The sequence below is a fragment of the Cydia splendana genome, chromosome 7 (genome assembly GCF_910591565.1).
Source record: "Cydia splendana chromosome 7, ilCydSple1.2, whole genome shotgun sequence".
NCBI classification, from domain to species: domain Eukaryota; kingdom Metazoa; phylum Arthropoda; class Insecta; order Lepidoptera; family Tortricidae; genus Cydia; species Cydia splendana.
In genome coordinates this window covers 11,306,295-11,329,186 of record NC_085966.1, presented here as the reverse complement: position 1 = coordinate 11,329,186, position 22,892 = coordinate 11,306,295, and the positions used below count along the sequence as shown (strand labels likewise).

The 22,892-nt window shown below is 34.6% G+C and overlaps 1 protein-coding gene across 1 annotated transcript in view; it reads left to right on the top strand.

Annotated features, from left to right (window-relative positions):
- Window positions 1-22,892, top strand: part of LOC134792153 (uncharacterized) — a 115,987-nt gene that overhangs the window by 32,334 nt on the left and 60,761 nt on the right. The window contains exons 2-3 of the mRNA XM_063763374.1: window positions 14,217-14,295; window positions 18,536-18,560. Coding sequence (XP_063619444.1) covers window positions 14,224-14,295; window positions 18,536-18,560 — 97 coding nt within the window. The 5' untranslated portion in view covers window positions 14,217-14,223. The remainder of the gene's footprint in view (window positions 1-14,216; window positions 14,296-18,535; window positions 18,561-22,892) is intronic.

The window sequence follows — 22,892 nt, the reverse complement described above, 5'->3', positions numbered from 1 at the left end:
TGAGCTAAGCAACGCCATGTGCGCAATAGTCGAATTTCTAATGGTTTGTGAGCCCCGGTGCATTTTGCACAGTCAAATGACACGGACAGTATTAGAATGTAATATATGCATGAAATTTGGGGTTTGAATAAACTTCAAGCATCTTCTGTAGTTCAGATACCTAAATGTTTATTTATTGGCACATATTGTATACCAAGTTAATAAAACCATATACCAAATATATTTGTAAAAACATACAAATATACTTGGTAAGTACCTATATGGTTTATGGTTTGTATAAACATACAAATATACTTGGTATATGGTTTAATCCAAAAAAGTAGTTACGTTAACTTGGTATACAATATGTGCCAATAACGTACTAAATAATAAAGAGAACGAAATAAACTTGACAGCTTCATATTTTACGCCGCTACGACGCGGAAAAGGCTGCATTAAATAAACTCGGCAGATTAAATAACTACGGCTTAACCGAATTGCAAATCTCACTGTATTATGTTGTTGATTGAATCGGCATAATTAATTAAAATCTGTATTCATGAATTGAGTTCGTTTGCACTGTGTATTTACCAGACGTACGGAACCTAGACGAGTACAAATACCACCACGTACTGTATAATCGGGACACTATTTACGGTAACCTCAAAGTATTTAAGCTATGCATTCTAAAGTCAAGGATTTAGGTACGGGCTAAAATAGTCCTGCTAATATTTAGTCTGAAAATAATTTTATTTTGTAATTTTCTATCTAATTATTTGGTTGTTACACATAGATTATAAGGTACCTGGATAGGTTTTACAGCGGTAGGTATATTCCTGGTAAATCTACGAATATTTAAAGCTAGTTTTTTTTATTACTGGTATTTACTTAGTACTTATATATTGTCACGACTTCAAGTTTAGTACTGACTAATAAGTGTTACCTACGTAGTGTCATGGTATAATAATATACTCCGCCTGGTACTCTATTCCGAGATTCGCGTATGACCTAACTGACACGGGCCTACGTCATCATGCTTTTTACAGGTTCTCAAACTTTAAAATGTGGGAGAATTTTAACCAACGGTGAAAATTATTTTAACGGCATTAATTTTAAGTTCTTCATGTAGAAACATAGTAAAATAAAACAAATCTAATGTATTAAACTAAACTTTATTTATCTATACAAGACAAACGTTTGAAAAACTAATTCACAGTTACACATTAATTACCAAGCTTACGACGTGAAAAGTTTGGAAAACACTGCGACTGCTGACACTGAGCGAGAAGGAAATAACAATTAACACGCGTTCGACAAGGATGACGGTCAGGGCATGAAGTTATCTAGATCCGAATTGTCAAATGTGACAGCGCTATCCTGTGTTGCCAGTAATGTAAACAGAATTACCCGAACGTCTGAAATTTCTTTCGTGAATCGGAAGATATTGCTAACGAATAATTAAAAATGACGTGTTATTGTAAAATTTAAGATAAAATACATATAAATGAAAATTATAAAATTATAAAGAAATATTTTAACTTATTAACCATAGGTATAATGTACCCATGTAACATGTTATGTTGAAATAAAGTGCAATGTTATTGTGACGTAGGCCCGTGTCACACTGGGAATAGAAGACCATGTTTTATTAGACCATGCGTAGTGTGAGTGTTCTCCGAACGAATCTGAATATTTTTAAAAGTTTTAAGTTGAACAGACAGATATGCTATATTTTGCCATAACAGCTTTTTCACATGGATAAGTGTAAAATCCCCACGTCAGCCCAATACGGATTAATAATATACTTACTACATATAATAATAGTTGGTTGCCCAATAAACTAGGTATTAAGGATTAATTTATTGAATAAAGTGTAATCCGAATGTAAAGTGGAGATTAACGTGTATGGTTCGTGTTTTGGCTGGTCTTCTGTCCACAAAGCAACGGATTATTTGACAATTATATTAATATTCAGGACAACTTTGGCCAAGGTCCCGTTGTGCGATCCTTATACACACACATAACGGTGGATCGGATCGTTAACCCTATTCTGACCGAACTCAACTAGAATGCGTATTTTAGCAGGAAGTGGACATATTTGTCATAGTCACATTCAGGTGACTGATTATATTGACCTTAATTCTGTGCCCTAGATGTCAATCAATAACTTTTTCATACATCGGGCATTCTCTAACCAGTTCTCCATACAAACGTAATTCCTGTTATCCTCTATGGATGTTAATATTATAGAAAATATGTTTACGCAATTATTATTAAAATTATAATACTTATTTAGTTGTGAGAGACTCAAGATGAGATGAAAATCTTTACGTTAAAGTAGATTGTGCTGCATAAAGATGCGTTATTTAGGTATGCTGAGGTAAAAATGAAAAATGAAGACGTAATATTGGATTTTTTTTTCTATTGAGCAAATTTTAAGCATTCGGGTTTCGGCTTGTGATAATACTCAATATCATATAGTCAAGAAACATATATCCAAATATCATATTTGTTTGTTTCCGGGGCTAACCACTACCGCGTTTTAACAATCCTATAATTTTTCGATGCAGGGCCTTAATATACATTATACCTTGTGTAAATTTATTTTCTATTATATCAATATCCAGAGAGGAAAATGGGGACTAGGTTGTATGGAGAAGCAGCCGTCCACTATCCTCTTAATAATGTATTGAGAAAACCAAACTCGATTAGATCAGAGATGATAAATGAATAATTACATCAAACCTAAATAATACTTATTGGCCACTGACAATATCGATTCTCAGAAAACAAATCATTTTCGATACCTTCAATGAATATATGTAATTGGATTTACTTCAGTTCGATTTTGATTAGAAGTCGTTACTTAGCAGCTTAATATTAATACGTATCCTTACAAACCTCAATGTTGAATATTACGTCTTATTCGAATCTAATATAAATGGAGTAGGTAATCCATTTATATTAGATACGAATAAGACGAAGATTGTTATCTTCACAAGAAAGACGTGATACGAATGATGGTACTGTTACTAAATATAAATAAATTCACAGATTTTCTTTGTCTGATTTTATTTTTTACGAAATCGCGTATAATTTACCACCGACGCAATTCAGTTTAGAGAGTAACAAATGTAACAATAGAGTTGATTACAATTTAAATTCGACTCATGGGGCTTGTAACAAACATATAAATCTATATACCGACACTGGAAAAACGTACACCAATAACCAATGAAAACTCAATTTATAAAGCTTCCGCACAAGCAATAGTACCTACTTAGCGCTGAAAGCTAATCTTTAAGTAATGAAAGTGATCCTGGGGATTATTAAATTTGAAGAGTTGACGCTCTCTTTACTACGGGTCAATAGCTACCTACAACCGAGACTAAACAAAATCGAAAACGTGAACCTGTAACGATAGGAGCGCGTTATTTATAATTTTGTTGGTAAGTATATACAAGGGTACAAAAAGCTTTAAGAAATTGACGAAAGTAATAAGGTATAGTTTATTTACTTGTAACACAACCGAAAGACTTTTCCTTGACATAGTCTGTAGGATTTAAACTTTACAGCTAATTGATAATAAGTATATATCTTATTAAACTGTATTTTGCTGGATGATTCGTGATGATGAGCATATCCACTTATTTTATATTGAATAGATATTTTTGTGTCAGACACAAGCAAATATTCAAGATGAGATATTTACTTTTTCTTTAGCATAATCATCCTGTTCAGACCTTGCGTGTCCAACCGTTCATATGTCCCAACCGGGCAATTATCTTCTTAACGCCGCTCTCATAATGTTTGCCCAACAAGTAAATCTAAAGCGTGAGACAATATTTCGACAACCACCTGTAGATTTGGTCGGGTAACGTTAAGGAGGTCAGTCGGTGGCAGATTTCCCATTGTGACAATGGTCAATTAGTCGTCTCGCCCCGATTAGAATTCATAACGGAATGTGGGGCCGAAAACCATATTTAAATGAGCAATAAACATAAATGAGATTAACACTGTTCTCGACAGCATCTGTATTCGTGTCGTGAATGGAAATATGGTTGCTTAGTAGAAATTGCTTTAGAATACCGCAGGTCTTTTTCAATATTTTAAAACCACTATTTTGCATTATATGTATAAATATTCTCTTACGTATTGTAAAATAAATAAGATATTTCGTTTAACAAAGTACAAAAAGACGACTTAACACAAAAGTGGAATTCTCTACCAGCAAACAACAAGCCAAATAGAGATAAATAGAGATTAAATGCCACGACAATGGCGCGAGAAACCCGAAAGTAAACCAATAACTAAATCTCTACATGTTTTCACAACGATATTATTTAGTAGAACACTGATTTAAACGTTCACGATTATTAAACATTATTAAATTGGACGACGGGACTTAATCGCGTATTTGTTTTAAGATTTCCAGTCATTAGTAAATGTAAGCGGAAACGAATATCGACAGTCGATAAATCGAATATCGTTAGTGTTGTGTGTCGACAGAGTAACATCCCTAGTGTGCAAAACGTTCAAACTGATAAACAAGACCAAGTGCGGGTAGTTCGAAAAACTCGCGCGGCTAGAAGATGTTGATGTCAACTTGAGCCAGTCTTCTCCGAGACCACGGGGACAACGCCGTCCTCGAAACGTCGGAGGTAAATCTTAAAACTTAAATACGCGATTAAGTCCCGTCGTCCAATTTAATAATTATTTAGTAGGTAATTCAAAACGGAATAAGTATGTAGTCATTCAAATAAGAAGTATACTATTATAATGTAGCGCATTATAGACGAGTTTATATACAATTCGGTAAATAATTATATTTACCAAAGGTATTAACCTAGACCTAGGATAAATGGCATACATGACAGAAAAACAAAAATATAACGTTCATTAATTAGTCCACGGCCCATGGGCGGCTAACCGAGACGGAAATTCGCGATCGAAAATTAATAAAATAACAATAGGATGGTCTCATCGCAGCACTTGATGTTTATGACACTCGTATTGCATTAATTACGTTCCAATTAAAATTGGATTTTATTCGCAAGCAGTGATTATAGTGATTAAAACAATTGCCCGCATTGGGCAATCCTGTGTTATCATGACAAATTATCGGCGCAAGGCAAAAACAATGGAAGTGTCGCGGCTAATCTCTTTTGACCTGAGCAAAATGTTGCGGTTACGTATTGATGGTGAGAAACTGTTCTGTGGGACCGTGGCCTCATTGTGATCTGTAACAACTACTTTTCCAATAGTTTTGCGTGTTAGCATCTGTTTTATTTGGTAATATAAATAAAAATAAAATAAATGAATAATTTAGCTTATATACGTCCCACTGCTGGGCACAGGCTTCCTCTCAAGCACAGGCCTCCTCTCAGGGTTTGGGCTTTAGTCCCCACGCTCGCCCAATGCGGGTTGGGGACTTCACATACACCTTTGAATTTCTTCGCGGATGGATGCGGGTTTCCTCATGATGTTTTCCTTCACCGAAAAGCTAGTGGCAAATATGAAATGATATTCCAAGTTCCGAAAAACTCTTTGGTACGAGCCAGGATTTGAACCCGCGACCTCCGGAGTCGATGTCGGACATCAGATCCACTCGGCCACCACCGCTTCAATTTGATAATAATATTTAATAAATCAAGATACGTATTTTATCAATACCAAAATTATTGATTACATTAATTTCATTTATTTTCCTATTGTGTTTAGACATTCGTGCGTCTTTCAAGGTTGAAGCATTGTGGTTTGTGCAGTCTACCTTACTCAGATTTAAAAAGCAATCAGGCATAACATCCCATTATTTAATTATAGTCTTCGCTTACATACATACTGTTATTTTTGCGCCCAAAATTGCATGTTAATACAGGCATTTAAAATACGAGTATTCATTATCAGATCCAAAAGGAATTTCAATAATTTTACTCTTTGATTAAAATGTTTATTTCTCTAGTGCAATAACATTGATTAAATATTTGACTGACGAATACCAATTACAGTACACACATTCTCAATATTATAAAATTGCGCATTACCAGTAGGTACCTATAGCTGTCTGGTACTGAAAACTAATTCTGACGATATTATGCATTCAATTATGTAATGAGAATTGGAGCTTAAATTAAATTTTCTTGCAATTTAATGATATAATATGCAACAGATTATATTCAGATTGTTTACAGTTCTTACTATTATTTGTTTGAATCAAGAGTGTTTTTTGTATATAAGCACTCTGCTACCTTGAACTTGCATATTCTCCAAAGATCCATAGATAGAGGGACAAAAGGCAAATACCGACAATTGTCTTGTCTCCGTATCATACAGTCAAAGACGCTGGCAGTAGCACGTTCCATCCTACATCGGGAGACAATGCCGAGACGAGCCGTGAGAACAGAGGGGCCTACCGCGAACCACGTTTGACTTGTTGCCTCCCTGTCACACTTACGTACGAATTTACAAGTGCAACAGAGAGCCAACACGTCGAACGTGGTTCGCGGTAGGCCCTCAGGTCACGGGGGCAAGCGATGGGGAAGCATGGCGTGTGTTATGATACATTCGCCATCTCATTGGTGTGTCGATATTTAGGCCTGTCTATACTCTATAGTTTTCGCTAATACTATAGTATGTACATTTTATTATACACAGGATACCCAATATAATCTCGAAGTATTTATGACTTTAGAATAATTAAATAAGGCGACCGGCCATAAGCGTCTATCGTATATTTCTCACATTTATGGCTTATTTTTTAAATTGAAATTTGATACGACTATAAGACTGGATTTTCAGCTCACTTGTAAGATCAAATGTAACAATAATGAAATAAGATATAGTGAGTGAATGAGCAAACATCCCGTATAAGATCTGAGTGGTACGTAGCTTCTATATTGTTATTTACAGTTGATGGAAAAATACATCTATTCTAAATAATAGTGGGTTATTTGTTAAATAAATCTTACTTATCGAATTTTCAGCTTATAGTTGTGTGCTCTACATGACCTAGGCCCACTTGCACCATTCCACTAACCCGGGGTTAACCGGTTAAACCCAGTGTTACCATGGTTACCAGTACAATTTGACACTAGGTTAACGGTTTAACCGCTTAATCTCGGGTTAGTGGAATGGTGCAAGTGGGCCTTAGTCATATAATATGTATATTGTATTCTCTATGATAATATGCTTACGAATACGTATTACCTTGTAATACACATTACTATTGTTCGCTACATTTTCTTTAATGGCTAACAAACTTTATTTAAATCAGCAGCATCCTATTTTACATATTTTCAGGCCAACATTTTGCTACGAAAACTTGTGCCTTACTCAATCCTGACTTACTCAATACTGTATATAAACTTGCTTCAGGGGATCAAACTATAGAGATTTGGTTCAATCTTCTTGTTTATCTACAGGGTTCCCAACTGCTCATTGACTGCGTCTCTACGAGTATTCCGCGTCATGTCCGAAGCTCAATAGGTACACAAAATCGATATGAAACGGTTAGGATCTGTCTTGGTTCCTTTGATATTGCTTTCGCCATTCAATATCTGTTCTTTGAAAACAACTCGTGGGTACAACTCGCTTAGTAGTAGTGAAATCCTACTTTAGAACACTATCATTTGAATTGATTTTATTCCAAATTTTCAACATTTGATTCGATCGCTTTACTTTCCTTCGTCGTGTTCGGTCGTTTTGGTTTTCCGATGCGTATTCTATTGTTTTTTAAGCGACTTCAAACGAGGAAGAGGTTATTTTTATTATTTTTTTATTTATTAGAGATAAATCACAATTACATAATATTTTGATCCAAAAGCATCGTTAAACCAGAATGGTTTGTCTCGATACTTAACTACTTAAGGTTAACAATTTGTAACGTGTATTTTTGTATCTACGTTACCTCGTAACTCCTTCATTTCTTGACCGATTTTGCTGTTCTCAGCAAATCCTAGTTTTCTGTTAACTTTATTCTTCTAATACATACTTATTGTAATAGCCAATTTATAAACTTTATAAAACACACGTCCTTGAGTGCCTACTAATTAACATATACCTACTGGAGGTAGTTTTTGTTGCAACCAATCACTGTTACGACATCAAACGTCTGCGGCGAATATCACTTACGTAATCGAAGGTGTGAGCTTGCGAGACAATTAACATGATGAGGATTTATAGTACCTATCTGATTTTACGCGATATACAATATAAGCATTAGCTTAATGATGCATCATGTCTTTTGGATTTCACGGGCCTAAAATTTGTTAATTACTAGATTAAATTGGCATCTAGAACTAAGTGATATATTCCGGGTTTACTCTGATATGTACCGCTACATATACTCGTATAAAAGGTAATAGTAAATTTGACATTCTTATTCTAAAGCCCCTGCTACACGGCAGCCGACAAGCCCCCAAACCGCGTGGCCTTGGTCTGTCCCGGACCGTGTAGACAGTTGTTACCAACAAAATTTCGTTTGACCTCCGGACGCCCTTGGCATGCGAGCGCGCACCAGCGACTGCGGTCTGAGCGGTCGGTCCGGAACCGTGTAGCCGCCCGACACCGACCGCACTAGGCCATTTCGCTTGAAGGACGCGCCGTGTGCGCTCGTGTGGTTAATAGACATGCCATGGGTACTCAGTAGCATTTCTAATAATTTATCAAATACTTTCCTCTTCATTCTCAGAAAGTTATATATGTCCCCGTAGCGTAGTCCAGCGAATTCATTAAGTTGAAATGACTCAACAAATGCCGTTTTTTGAGCCAGCGTTTCATTCATATACCCGTTTCTTTTTTTACAAACTTTTTATTAACTTGCAATATACCTAATCGTAAGTATGTAAATATGTTTGTACGGGTCAAATCTTGCAAGTTAAATTAGACCCACTTTCTAGTTTCCGATGGAGCTGAAAATTTGCATACATATATAAGTCGGGTGACAATGCATTATTATGGTACCATAGAGCTGATCTGATGAGGGAGACAGGAGGTGGCCATAGGAACCCTGTGATAGAACAACGCGACCTAATTGTGTTTGGGGTTTTTAGAATTGTCTCGACGAGTATTAGTTGCCTCTGGAAAGAAAAGTACAGTCAGCGATAAAAGCTTGTACCAAAAATTATTTTTTTGTCATTGCACTAGTATGAGTAGGTAGGTTATGAAATTTGGCGCCGCGACCAATAAGTTTTGCTGCCCCAGAAGTGAAGGAAGAAAAACAAAATGCAATCCGCCAGGGGTGGTAAATACAAAAAATTGTAAATGTATAAATATATACTGCAATAATAATTAAAAATGATACATAAATTACAAATGTAAATAAGCCCATGTGAAGGGCCGGATTTGGACGCCCCAGTTGCGGCAAAATTATTAAATTATTTTAAGTACCTATATATGTTAACTATCTGTAATTATTTAATGACGTATAAAATGTAAATTTTATGAATAAATAATTGAAATTGAAATTGAAATTGGTGGCATACGCCGCCCTTAGGGCCATACGCCACTGAGTAGGTACTAATGCCACGCCAACTTTCTGAAAGGTTAGGGGCCATTTTGTGCGCTTGCAATACGTGTTGTCCGTCCGCGAGTTCTGAACACACTGTGGTTTGCCACCGTCTAGCCAGACAACTCAAACGGACCCACACACCAAGGACAGACCAAGGTCAGACGGTTAGTAGGCTTGTCGGCTGCCGTGTAGCAGGGGCTTAATAGTAGATACCCTGTTTCCTCCTCTATTACCATAAGTTAAAGCTGAAAGTTCCAGCTTATGAGCCACTTTCGAGCACTAGAACAGTTACCTTTTTCAAGGATTTAGAGAGCAATATATATAGGTACCTAAAGGTACCCATTCGCATAGAAATTAATCTATAAAAAGATTGTACGATTACATTTCAGACGTGATCAAATTTTCCCTTACTGTTCATACACACGACATGTTACAGGTCAGGGTCGCTATTACAACCACTTAAAGATTTGAGATCTCAGATAAACCAGTATCCATCAGTTTTTCAATTACGATGTGTTGTTGTGTGACATTCGGACGGCAACTGCAGCTGAATTACTGTTGTGGCTTTCATGCTGCTGCTAGGGCTTGCAATTCGAATATTCGAATATTCGAATTTGTCGAATATTCGGCCTGTTTTGATATTCGAATATTCGGCCGCTCAGGTTTCGAATATTCGAATATTTTTTATTACTATAAAAAATCTATTTAATCCGCTGCAGTTACAGTTTCTGTGTGTTTTCCGGGTATTTACAGTGAATGAGTAATGGTAGGTACCCAAATACGAAGGAAATAATATTTTTACTGTATTCCTCTCGATAGACTTCGTGAATACAGTGAAACCTAACTCAATTTGAAAGAAAACGAAATCAAAAAGTATGTTATTTTTACGGTGCATAAGTTTTAAGTTAAAGGGTCATTCTGTTTATTAAGACTAAACCTTGCCCGCACTTATCGCAATTCTCAAATTTGATCATACCAAACCTGCCCAAGTGCCCAACTAGGTACTTAATCTAACTATGCACCTTTAGCTGACAAATAATCCAGTAGTCAACTAACTTTTTCCCTTAAATATTCCAATATTATATAATTAAGCCGACCATTAATTAAGGCCTCTGAGTGACTACAAGTTAATTTAAATCAGAAAATAATTACCTACTAAAAAAAATTTCTTACATACCTAGGTTTGGTTTAGATGATTAAAGTTATATTATTTCACTCAACGGCGCATTTATAATAAAAGTTTTATCTAGAAATATTGAATACGTCTTATTTTGGCGTTTTACTTGTTTTTATAAATGTGGGCATCTCATAGTATGATGATAAAATCTAGTCAATTAAGTGGATTTCTGCAAAATATCATTAGTTTTAGCAATATGTGAAATAAGCTTTTGAATAAAACGATAATAAACCGATTTCTCGTTCTTTTTCTTATTTTTTATAATATTCGAATAATTATTCGAATATTCGAATATGTCGTCAGAAAAAGTCGAATATTCGAATACCTGAAAGTTTCGAATATTTGCAAGCCCTAGCTGCTGCCTTGATGAGGACGCTGCACTAAGGGGTAAATTCACGATCTACGCGGCCAAAAGTCGATTTATCAAAACAATAAATACCTCTGCGATAACAGCTACCTGCGGAAGAGGACCCTTTAGAGGCTAGATAACAACCCCTCCCACCCTCGTATGCACTTTCTAATTCGTTTCACGTCAGTCGGAATTTGATCGTGTCACTTCGTGTATGTTACTTGTTCTCGGCGCTCTTAGAAAAGCAAAACTTTGACGGTGTGGTTTATTGTTTTTAAGAGATCAAGAGTGAAAAAAATCATGGATTCTGAAACAGCAGGTTAGTAATTTATAAGCAAAAATAAAAATATGCTTTATTTATTTGTTTTAGAGGCTAGGTTAATGCTCTGAAAGAGAGACTGTTTTTGAGCGTCATTTTTCGCAAAAAATAAACTTCACTCGTTAATAAGTAATACAATAGGGTGAGATCGAGCAGAATTGTTAACGACATGTTATAGTCTATTGTTTTGGTTATTATAATTTAAAAAAAGACTTTCCGCATGCTTCCGCCAAATCATAATTTTTATACTTTAAAAATAATCCGCCATTTTACTCAAAAATAAACTTTTTTTTGTATTGAGTTTAATCGACATGTTTATTTGTTTTAGATGTACCAAATACGTCAGAAATGAAGATCGTGACTAGAAAACACATATTTTATCTCTTCAAAAGTAAAAATTTACCTACATTGGAAGAAAAACTGTGTTCCTTAAGAGATCAACCTTTTTCTCATGAAGGCTGCACTAATGAGCAAATAGAATTATTTAAAAGCAATTTTGCTTATTTCAAGTCAGAATTTAAGACTAGATGGAGTAAAGCTCAGTATAAAAAAGACAGATTCATAAAAAACAATAATTCTTGGCTAGAAGGCTCTTTCGCGATTCCCGTTGCTGAAAGTCCGTTGTTTGTAGATATGCCAAAGGCAAATTTCGGCAACACGAATGATGGAAACACCAGCAGAAGGTTTTTTGATGATCCAAAATTAGCATCAGATATAACTGGAATCAGTTACGAGCTGATATATAGATTAAAAGTAATTTTAGAGACGATATCAAGCTGCCACAAAATTGACTCTGAAAAATACGACAGTTACGCAAAGGAAACAGGAGAACTATATATCAAATTATACGGATGGCATCCCATGACGCCCACGATGCATAAGATACTAGTCCATGGTGCTGTTATTATAAAAAAATGCGTTACTACCCATTGGACAGCTCACTGAAGAAGCTGCAGAAGCGCGTAACAAGCATTTCCGATCTTATCGACTTGATTTCGCAAGGAAGTTTACGAAAGAAAGCTGCAACACGGATATTTTAAATCGCTTACTTTTGAGTTCCGACCCCTTACTGAGCTGCAGGAGAAAAGTAAAAAAAACGAAAGCACAGTACTTTCCCGCCAGAGACGATAGAATTGCTATTGCCTGCCGATCCGAACCCAGAGTGCTCTTCCGGAAGCGAAGAAGAAAACATCATAGCAGAGACTGTAGCTTAATATGGCAACTGGTTTTATTTCAGTAATAAATTATTATACACATTTTACTATATTTTTAATTTTTTCCTCTTTTGTGCAGATGTCGAAATTTTACATATCAGTAGAATTTTGAAAAAAATACCCTATAAATTAAAAAAAAATATCATGAAACGGTTGTTTCAACTTCGTAAAACGTTCAAAAATACAAAAACCCGCAAAAATAATTTTGGCCCCGTAGATCGTGAATTTACCCCTATGTGCGCTGTTATTGTAAAATTTTCCTTAATAAAATAAGTGACGTTCATAGCTGCAGTTGCTATCCGAATGTCACCTGTACCGTTTGTAAGTTTTTATTTAATTTTAAGTGAACGTTCAATTCCAATTGTAATTTGGCGTACGTTAATTACATTATTCATAATTCCGACTGACCGTAATTCACATCGATGCATTTGAATCGATACATCAATTTAATCCTGCCAAATTTAGTGTGGACTAAATACGAAACAATAAGAAACTGTTATCAATAACTTTGCGAAAAAACGAGCGAAGGCGGATCAACGTTAGGTACTCAAAATTTATATCAAATGGGATTTATAAATAATCGATAGTCTCTTCGATCGGCTTGGGACCACTTTACACTAGATTGCGAACCGGGATCACCCTAACTCGCACTACTAATGGGAACACACACATGGCCAGAATATCGACGAGCATAATTGGTCCATCGCGTGGTCCTTTGGCTCTCTAGTCGGCGGTCGCAAACTCAATCTCCGCCAGATCGGCCATTTCTGCCGCACGTGACGGTGAAAGCGATAAAAATGGCCACTTATTTCTTTATAACATCGTCTATTGGTAGGGTAAATATGTTTCAATTGGAAATTGGCTGCTTTTTTATTTTTTTTAGAGGTTGTGTCAGATGCCTGATAAACAACAAATGATAAAATGCTGGTGTTCAAGATCCTGACATCGTGCTCAGTTCCTATTTATATCAATTTGAATCAAAGCTCAGACGAAAATATTTAAGGGCCTGTCTCTTGTCGGTGAAGTAGACCGCAGAAATTGAATCGTTAATTAATAAATTCAAGATAAAAATAGACACTTTTTTCCTATTGTCTTCAAGAGTATGTACAATTATCTTTTGTTTATCGCGCAACAAATGTATAAGCTAATGCATCACAGTCATAATAGACTTAATTCAGTTCTAAAACAGTGATCAACAACACGCCAGCCTCAGGTTTATTAACAAATATTTTATACCGATGCATTAAAACGAGCAGCGATAGATACAATTAACAAACGACCTATTATTAGTTTATTCAATTTATCGATATTGGATTTTTGAGTATAAGATTTATTTATATTTGCTATATTTTGTTGATACTGTTATTTATATTTGCAATATTTTGTTGATACTGTTGATAGCGAATCATGCAAATATTTTAGTTACACGAGACCTAGTAATATGAAGACAATATTTATTATGTGCACAAGATACAAAGTTATAGGCAGATGTAATCTACTGTAAAACATCGAATTAAGTTGACGCTCATGTAAGCTACCCACATTTTTTTTAACAAATTTTATTTCCACAAATTCCTTATAAATATTGTTTATTGCGCCATGCATCTTCCGTTATTTAAGGTCGCAGAAAAATGTGCAGCACTTAACCGTATTTTATATATTGTCCACAGATTTACGATGTTGATAAGGAGTCCGGCGGCACTGTGTGCCGTCGTGCTGCTTCTGGCCGCCACACCCTCTAGATCAGAGGTAAGACTATATTTTTATTTACTACATTTGGGTACAAATAAATCTGACCACCCCTGCATGTTTAGCATTTGATCAAAATCTACGCTTCGAGAAAAGACGAGACGAGCAAAGCGAAGCGTAAGTGCCCTTACGCTTCGCTTTGCTCGCCTTGGCGGGGTCACTACCGTGCCTTCAGATAAGCGGTATTTTATGAATTCCAAAACCATAATGTAATGTGTGTGTGTACTTATTGTCTTTTTAAATTCTCTCACACATTTTTGGCAAAAACGTTTTGTGGAAATTGAGATGCACACTCTTCTCTTTGCTAGTACCAAATATGGTAATAAACTCGTATGTTTCGATCGCATAGTTTTTTTACTTAAAGATATAGATAGAGTTTAACTATCATCTTCCTCGCATTGTCCCGGCATTTGCCACGGCTCATGGGAGCTGGGGTCCGCTTGGCAACTAATCCTAAGAACCGGCGTAGGCACTAGTTTTTACGAAAGCGACTGCCATCTGACCTTTTAACCCAGAGGGTAAACTAGGCCTTATTGGGATAGATTCTAACTATATTAAAACATATTTATTATGTATTCAAAACGCGAAAGTTTTAAATATTATAGTCTAACTATAATTGCTTATTTTTCATAAATCATGTACATATTAAATTATTGAACAATATTTACTAGTTATAACTAATCTGACCACCGTCAATGCGTAAAGATAATATATCTCGTATATGAAGAAAACCAGTGATCTATACCTACAGAGAACAATAGCTTTTAACTAAATTTTGATTGTCTAACACCAACCCATTGATACTGGACGGATGTTTGCAGTTCTCTGTCAATCATACAGAGGAACATCGTATTGTATGGTAAACAAACCATGTAACATATTAAACGTATTACATTCAAGCAATTTCGCAAGTGGTAGGTATTTAATATGTCCGTATACCGTAGGTGGATTTTTGGGAAAGGTGTGGAATCTTTTCATTAAGTATGTGTCGGAAAACTATGTCAATGCTGCGCGGACAGTCATTCGGGAGTACCGGAAAATATAATTATTTGATTATTTATCTTTCTTTTGAGTTTTTTGTATTCAAACGGCTTTTAATCAAATTATCAACTGTCAGTAGGAACCTACCAATCGAATTTTGTGAGACGAATTAAGTTATTAAGTAAGGTACAGTCAGCAGCAGAAGTTGCTAAGCGGGCGAGGTGTTCATAATTACCTTGACGCGCTCTTATTCTCTTAACAATAAAGTCGCGTCAAGATTATTTTGAACACCTCGCCCGCTAAGCAACTGTTGCTGCTGACTGTACTTAAGTAAAAGAAAGCTTATGAGTACACATTGGTAACTCGTGGCATTTAGGTAGCACTTAAAAGATTAGTGATGAGCACACATCGGTAACTCGTGGCACTTGACAGTTTCTAACAGACTAGTAATGTGACAATGTTCTTCCTATACGAGTCGAGAAAAAGAAACCACTAAAAAAGGGAATTAATTAAACTAATCTTTTAAGTGCTAACTAAATGCCACGAGTTACCTTCATAAGTTATGAGATGAGTAAGTCAGATTGCGCAAAACAATAATTAAACCAACTGTATCTAACAATTTTTTGCACCTAAATAGATATTTAGCTCAACTTTCACGACAAAGACAATAAAAGTATTACAATCAACGTTCATCAATGTTCATTGCACAATAACGAACAGTTCACAATAAAACACGCGGACGAGAGAAATTATTTCCGTAATAAAAATTGTTGGACTTTATGGAAATGCAAAAATTCTGGAAATATAACAATATGGGTTAATAGGTATAGGTATCTATGTTTTATTAACTCAACAATTATACAAAATAAACCTGTAAATACAAAGCGGTTAAAATATACGTAGTCGTTGATGTTGTTGCCGAAACCGAGTTATATTTCGCGTTCAGTTTTCCGTCGAAAGTCGAAACTTAATTACGGGTAAATATATTTTTTTATATATAAAAGCGTGATGGAATGTCAACTTTTGTTTGGACTGTCGGCTGCCATGCCATGAGATATTTTGCATTTCTGTGTGCCGATCCATTTCAATAGCCCCAGGCAGTAGGTACCTATATTGATAAATATATTAATATCCTATATCAATAAACTCTTGTGCGAGTGATGTAAGTAAGCCTTGTTTGATATTATTTTAGTGGCTTCGATTTTTAGCTTATAACTAGTTTAATAGTAAATCTCTTTTCTACAAATATGACCTCAGTATAGTACGCAAAACGATAAATTAACTGTAGTTACCTAATCTACTGTATCCATTGATCCTTCCAAATATCCCTAATAAAAATTACGCGTTGAAATTGATGAACAATCTCCTCAATACACATATCTACATCTGATTTCATAACACCGACTAAATTGCAGTTTCAACGCAATCGAGTAGATTGAAATTAATACAGTTTAATTAATAGGCACGTATGCCCACTTTTCGGCTCGACATATAAACATATAATTGAGTTTATACACTCCAAAACTAAATACACTTGAAATTTTGGTAACATTTTCGGTGTATGTCACTCGAGCGGCAGGTCGAGCACTTTGAACACTTTGTTTGATTTGTTAAAAGCAATGACGAACCTGAGTGAATGTTTAATGTTTATGCACCTACGTGTTTGCCAACGTATAGAACGCGAACGTGTACCGTAACTCTACGTGCTTTTTGCACGGACGATTTTATTCCTGTACCGCAGAAATAATGCTCTTTTGTGGCATCATTGAAGCCAGGGTGCGTGTCTGAAATATCTTACATCAAAATGTCACCCCTTTTTTATTTTTTTTTAATATCCCTATCTACCTAATCCCTCTGCTCCGTGCAGTTCGGTGGAAAATAAGAAAATTATTAATATTTTATATTTTCGTCATTTTACAAGTACTAACTCATTGTGTTGTATTAATAACTTACTTACTCTTCAGTAAATTATTTACTAAAATAATTTAAACCTTATTTACATTAGTCATTGAATAAACTAATGAAAATAATGCGAACTCAAATCATCATATCGCACGCTGTTGTATAAGATTACCGAAATGAATTTTCATGACATGCCATCTCCATCGTCATCCTGTCATTAATTAATGAGACTCGATATATTGAGCATATTAATGTTTATTTGTAAATATACGCCTCTATCTTGTTATTAAACGGCTGACTACTTTTCAATAAATTCGTGAGCGCAACGTTCTTCTCGATTGGTGGTCGGGTCATAACTTTCGAACCGATTTATTGTTACCTCATGGTCACGCAACACAGCCTTGACGTAGATCAATGGCTATATTTAAACTCGGTCTTTATCTAAATGAGGCTTGAATCAAAATATATCAATATATTAATTTGCTTATATGTACGCTGAAGCTTTTTACTTTTACAAAAGTCAAACACTTTGATTGAAAGTGTCAAATCGATAAGACACAATTTAGGTCAACCGCATAAGTAAACGAACCCTTCCTTTAAAGTTTACACAAGCGTCTGACAACAAAGCAATAAATTTAAGATATTTCACCATAAAACCTAAAAGTAGGTATCTTATGAAATAGATTCTCAATTCAGCCAATATATTCCCTGCAATGCACCAATCGTGTGGCCACACGCGCGGTGTGCATGCTAACACACTTCCGGGAATAATCGACGATTAGAGATGCACCGGATATTCGGTTACTATCCGGTATCCGGCCTATCCGGCCATTAATTTAAAACAATTTGGATTTAAGAAACAATCACGGTCATAATCGTACTCGTTTATTCTTTTAACACAATTTAAACATGCAACTGACTTGCACGCGCACTCATTTCGAACCTAGAGATGAGTCCACGCGAACGTTCACTAGGAAACAGGTCAAACCTGCACAATACGCACCTGAAAAACCGAAATGAAGGTATAGTTCCGCCGCCGGTATCCGGCCAAACAACTATCCGTTGCATCTCTATCTACGATCCTTTCTATAGCGACGAATTTCGTTTTTTTTCTATCACTTATCGAGAATGTATATTTTTAAACCTGCTTTTTTTCAACATGCTCTATTTGGCCTTACATTCACAATCACATAGACATTTAAGCGACCTGTTTACATTGTTCTTGAATTTAATTAAGTATCACACTTGTGTAGAAACCATCTAAAGAATGCAAATGCACCGTATATATTTTTTTCTTTTCAGTCAAGTAAAATACCTACGTTTAAAAATAATCTAATCTATGCATTTATTGTTTCAGGATAACCTCTTCACGTGTCCAAATGGTAAGTGTAACTGAATAATATTAATATTGTATTCTAATTTAATATTCTACCATATTTTACATGAAAATTTGCTTTACGGACAAATAAAGAGCATGAATAATATTATTAATATTGACGATAATGCCGCCACAATTATTACAATCTAACTAAAGTTAATTACAATACTCTGCATTATTACCTTGTTTTGTTTTCATTAGCACATTCTGTGCAAATATCAATGTCATGAACAGTGAACTAATTAAATAATGTGCTTACTTGCATTTCACTCATAATTAATTACGTAACTAGTAGTCTGGTCGGTACGGATATCATGCGTTAAAGGGTGGATTTCATCACCAAAAATTTCACCATACAAAAAAATATTTTTTTTAAATGTTTAATTTAACACGATTCTAGCTGGGTAAAGAAATAGCGGGCTGTATATTGAGGATATTTATGGTATTTATACAATCATTTGTGGCTTATATTTGAAGTTATCGCTTTTGGAAAATAAAAACGCAAGATGGTGATGACAATCATGGTATGGTAATGACTCTTTTATAGACGGTAATGACACTGCATGTACGGTAATGACGATTTGGGAACTAATTTATATATATGTATTAAAAACGTATTAAAAAAAATAACTTTTTTTAATTGTAAGGCTTTAGAACTTTAATAAACATTACAAATAACATGTTTTTGAACATAAGACTAGCTACATAAATTATTTTTAGAAAATTATAAAAATTACATTTTATTCATATAAATAAATATATAACAAGTATTTTTATTGTATAATTTTAAATAATTTATATTCCGAAATAGGCAATTTATGTATTCATTTATTTTTTGGGTTTTTTCAATGTTAAATCATATTAACAATATTGTACTCTTATTATCAGTTTAAACCCGCATCTTCTTTTATCTACTGCATAATTTGGTATTTATATCATATTATAAAATTGCTGGCTTACCAGTGAGCTTAATTTTTATGATATATTACTTTTTATTTGATAATTTGATTCATTGCATAAGTTTGTATTTTTGTTGTTTTATAAATTAACTTTAAAAATAGCTATACTTAATGATTTAAATCCATATATATATATTGTTTAATAGCTAAACATTAATATATAATCAGTGTTTTATAAGTTGCAAGACCCCTACTTGTAATGCATGTCATAAGTTACAAAATGTTAGGTATTGGGTCCGGTGACTACCCAATGGTATAATTATTAATTGCTGTAATTATATACATCAATTAATATAATATTATCAAAAAACATAAGGCCATTACGATAGTGAGCCAGTACCGTAGCCTATGGTCGCTTTAAACTTAATATATGTTGCTTGTTTAAATACTTTGTTTTAACACGACTAACATGCAATTACAGACTCTAAGTTGCACGATTTACATTATTAGATAATAAAAAATAAACATTTGTATGTTCTAAGTTCTAAGTGACCTAAATTTTGCCTACTTCAGTCAAAATGTTATTTAAAACTAACCATCCTCTAATACGAAAAAAATAGTCATATCTTCTTCTACATTTATTCTACATTTATAAGGTAGACATTATATAGTGTTAGAAGACATAGAGAACGTTTTTCAAACATACAGCTTAATTTCATAATGAATTATAGCAAAATAACTAGAAAAGTTTCTGAGAACCGTCATCACCATACACATGAAATCATCACCGGTCGTCATTTTTTCCCGGTGATGATGGGTATGGTGTTGACGATTTGAGAGTTTCTTGTTTTTATTTCTAGAATATGAATAATAGTAGTTAATGTCTATGCTACACAATAAACTTCATGTAGTATGCCATTCATTTCAATAATTATTTCTAATATATCATTTGTAACTTTTTTAAACCAAAGCATAACGGTGATGATGCTCTGTTGTGACAAACTACGTTTTACAAATTTGTTCGTAATATTTCTCACGATTCAATGATGTGACTTTATAGTGAAATCATTTTTGGCATTCTATATTAAAGTGAAAAATAGGGCAAGGACCTTTAGCGGTATTTCGTTGTTCATACACGGAGATAAGCTCACATTGACATTACCATGACGGTGTTGACGAATATTCGTGACAAAATTTTAAATATTTTTAAATGTACTTTCTCGGTGAAGGAATTATTGCATATTTTCCCATGTGTTAAACAACAACATGGAAAAGATATAAGTAAAAGAAAAATCGCAATCGTACGATAGGTATGCTATAATTTTCACTGCAAACAATAAGGTTCAGATTTTTCCGGTAGACGGTGATGATTTTAGACACATAAAACATTTTATATAAAAAAAACTATTAAGTTATTGGAGATGGTAATTGAAGGAACATGAAGATAATAGTTCTTCAAAACATATAAAAAAGTTGCAACTCGCACAACCTACTAGTTTTTTTTATAAAGACCGAACCATAAGTTTTCGCAGGATTTTGAAATCCACCCTAAATACATGTGTAGTTCTGCTTTTATCTTTTGTTTTTGTAAATGTTATTTTACTCAAATTCCGTCATAAATTAATGGGTATTGAGAACTTACTTAGTTTGATGCATAATTTAAAATTAAACAATACATATTATAATAAACAGTACCACAGTTCCTTCTTCATAAACATTAATAAAACATTTAATAAATCTTACCCAAACATACCTCTAATCCGCAAGCCAAACCTCCCTTAAAATTTCTAACCGCACAATGTCCTAGTTGTAAACTATTTCTAAGCAATTTGAGGGTTCATAATAACATTAAGGTACACATTGTTTTAGCCAGGAGCGTGGGTACGCGTGTAATTATTTATAAACAGCTGTAACAATGCCAAAGAGAACTTTATACTCGCATTATGTGTTGCAACTGAGCTTCCTACGCGAATAGTGAACAATTTTAATATGTACAATTTTGAATAGGTACACAGCCAAATGCTGATTCTACTAACTTATTTCAATTATAAAGACGTGTGCAAAGTTTATGATATAGATTGTAGGTGTTCAACGAGAGATAAATATGTGAAATGGCTATCACATAGTACTCGTTGATATACAGTATGTTTGACAAGAGCGTGACCAGTGTATAGGTATATTTTAAGGATGTGGCACAGAAAAAAGTACTCGGCTGAATAGAATGTTTTTTTTTTTATGCCTATAATGCTTCGTAAAAAATAATAAAAAACTTTGGACAGTTTCCCATCTAAAGTTCAGTAAGAAAAAAGAATGCCGCTTACAATTCACGTTATGAGGCAGTGTTCTCCTGTACGTGCCCAAAATGTCACGAAACCAAGCTGATTGTATATAAATAAATCGAAGGCGTTTGTAATTAAGTGGGTGAAGCATTATATGGAGTATAAAAATGTTTAAGATTTACCAGAACGCGGGAAAACAAAAAAGACCTCCTTCACAGAGGATAAACGGGTCTTACAGATGTTTTAAAAAAATCCACTTGTATCATTGCGTTCTGGGCCTTCTTGGCAAGTAAAACTTAAGAAAAAGGGTTTGAAGATATTTCTAGATACAATCAGAAGGCGTTTGAATGAAAATGGTTTAAAATATCACAGTACGGTGAAGAAGCTTCTCCCTTACTGAAAAACATATGGAAAAAAGGCTATCGTAGGCGAGAGCAAGCAAAAACCGAGATTGCAATAATATTTTTTTTTTCGATGAAGTTTCGTTTTTGGCCGTTAATTAGTCGACTTAGGCTTGTTCTACGGCAGATAATAGAGTGCTCGTGCGAACCGAGGATTACCCAGTAAAGGAACATGTTTGGGGATGCTTCTCGAAGCAGGGTTTCGGCCATTTGCCCTTGTGCACCGGTACACTGGACGCCCATAAAATGGTCAAAATTGATGAAAAGGCATTGTTGCCTTCCTCTATCAAAAGCTTCCAAAGTATAAGGCTTCTTGAATCCCGCAAGAGAAGAATGACCCTAAATGCCGATGTCAGCTCTGTACTGCATGTAAAACTGAAAATGGCGACGATGTTTTGGATTGGCCCTCACAATCACCCGACGCCAATCCCGTTCAAAATGTTTGGGCGAGGACTCGAGAACTGAAATCTGTGCGAACGTCTTTATCTTGCAATTTTGCTGAAAATTTGGTCGAAATTATGCCTCAAATTTGCCAAGGTATTATTGATAATTCAGGAGGTTGGACGCCTTAATAAAAATAAAGCATGAATATGTAATAACAATACTCTAATATTATAGTATTTGACATGATAACTCTTTACTTTTTGTCTAAGTTTTACCGGCCACCTCTTATCGTACATAGTGTACATAGTTTCGAGAAGAACTTAATAAACTTTTCTGTGATCTGCATGTGTCTCTACATAAACGTACGTCTAGT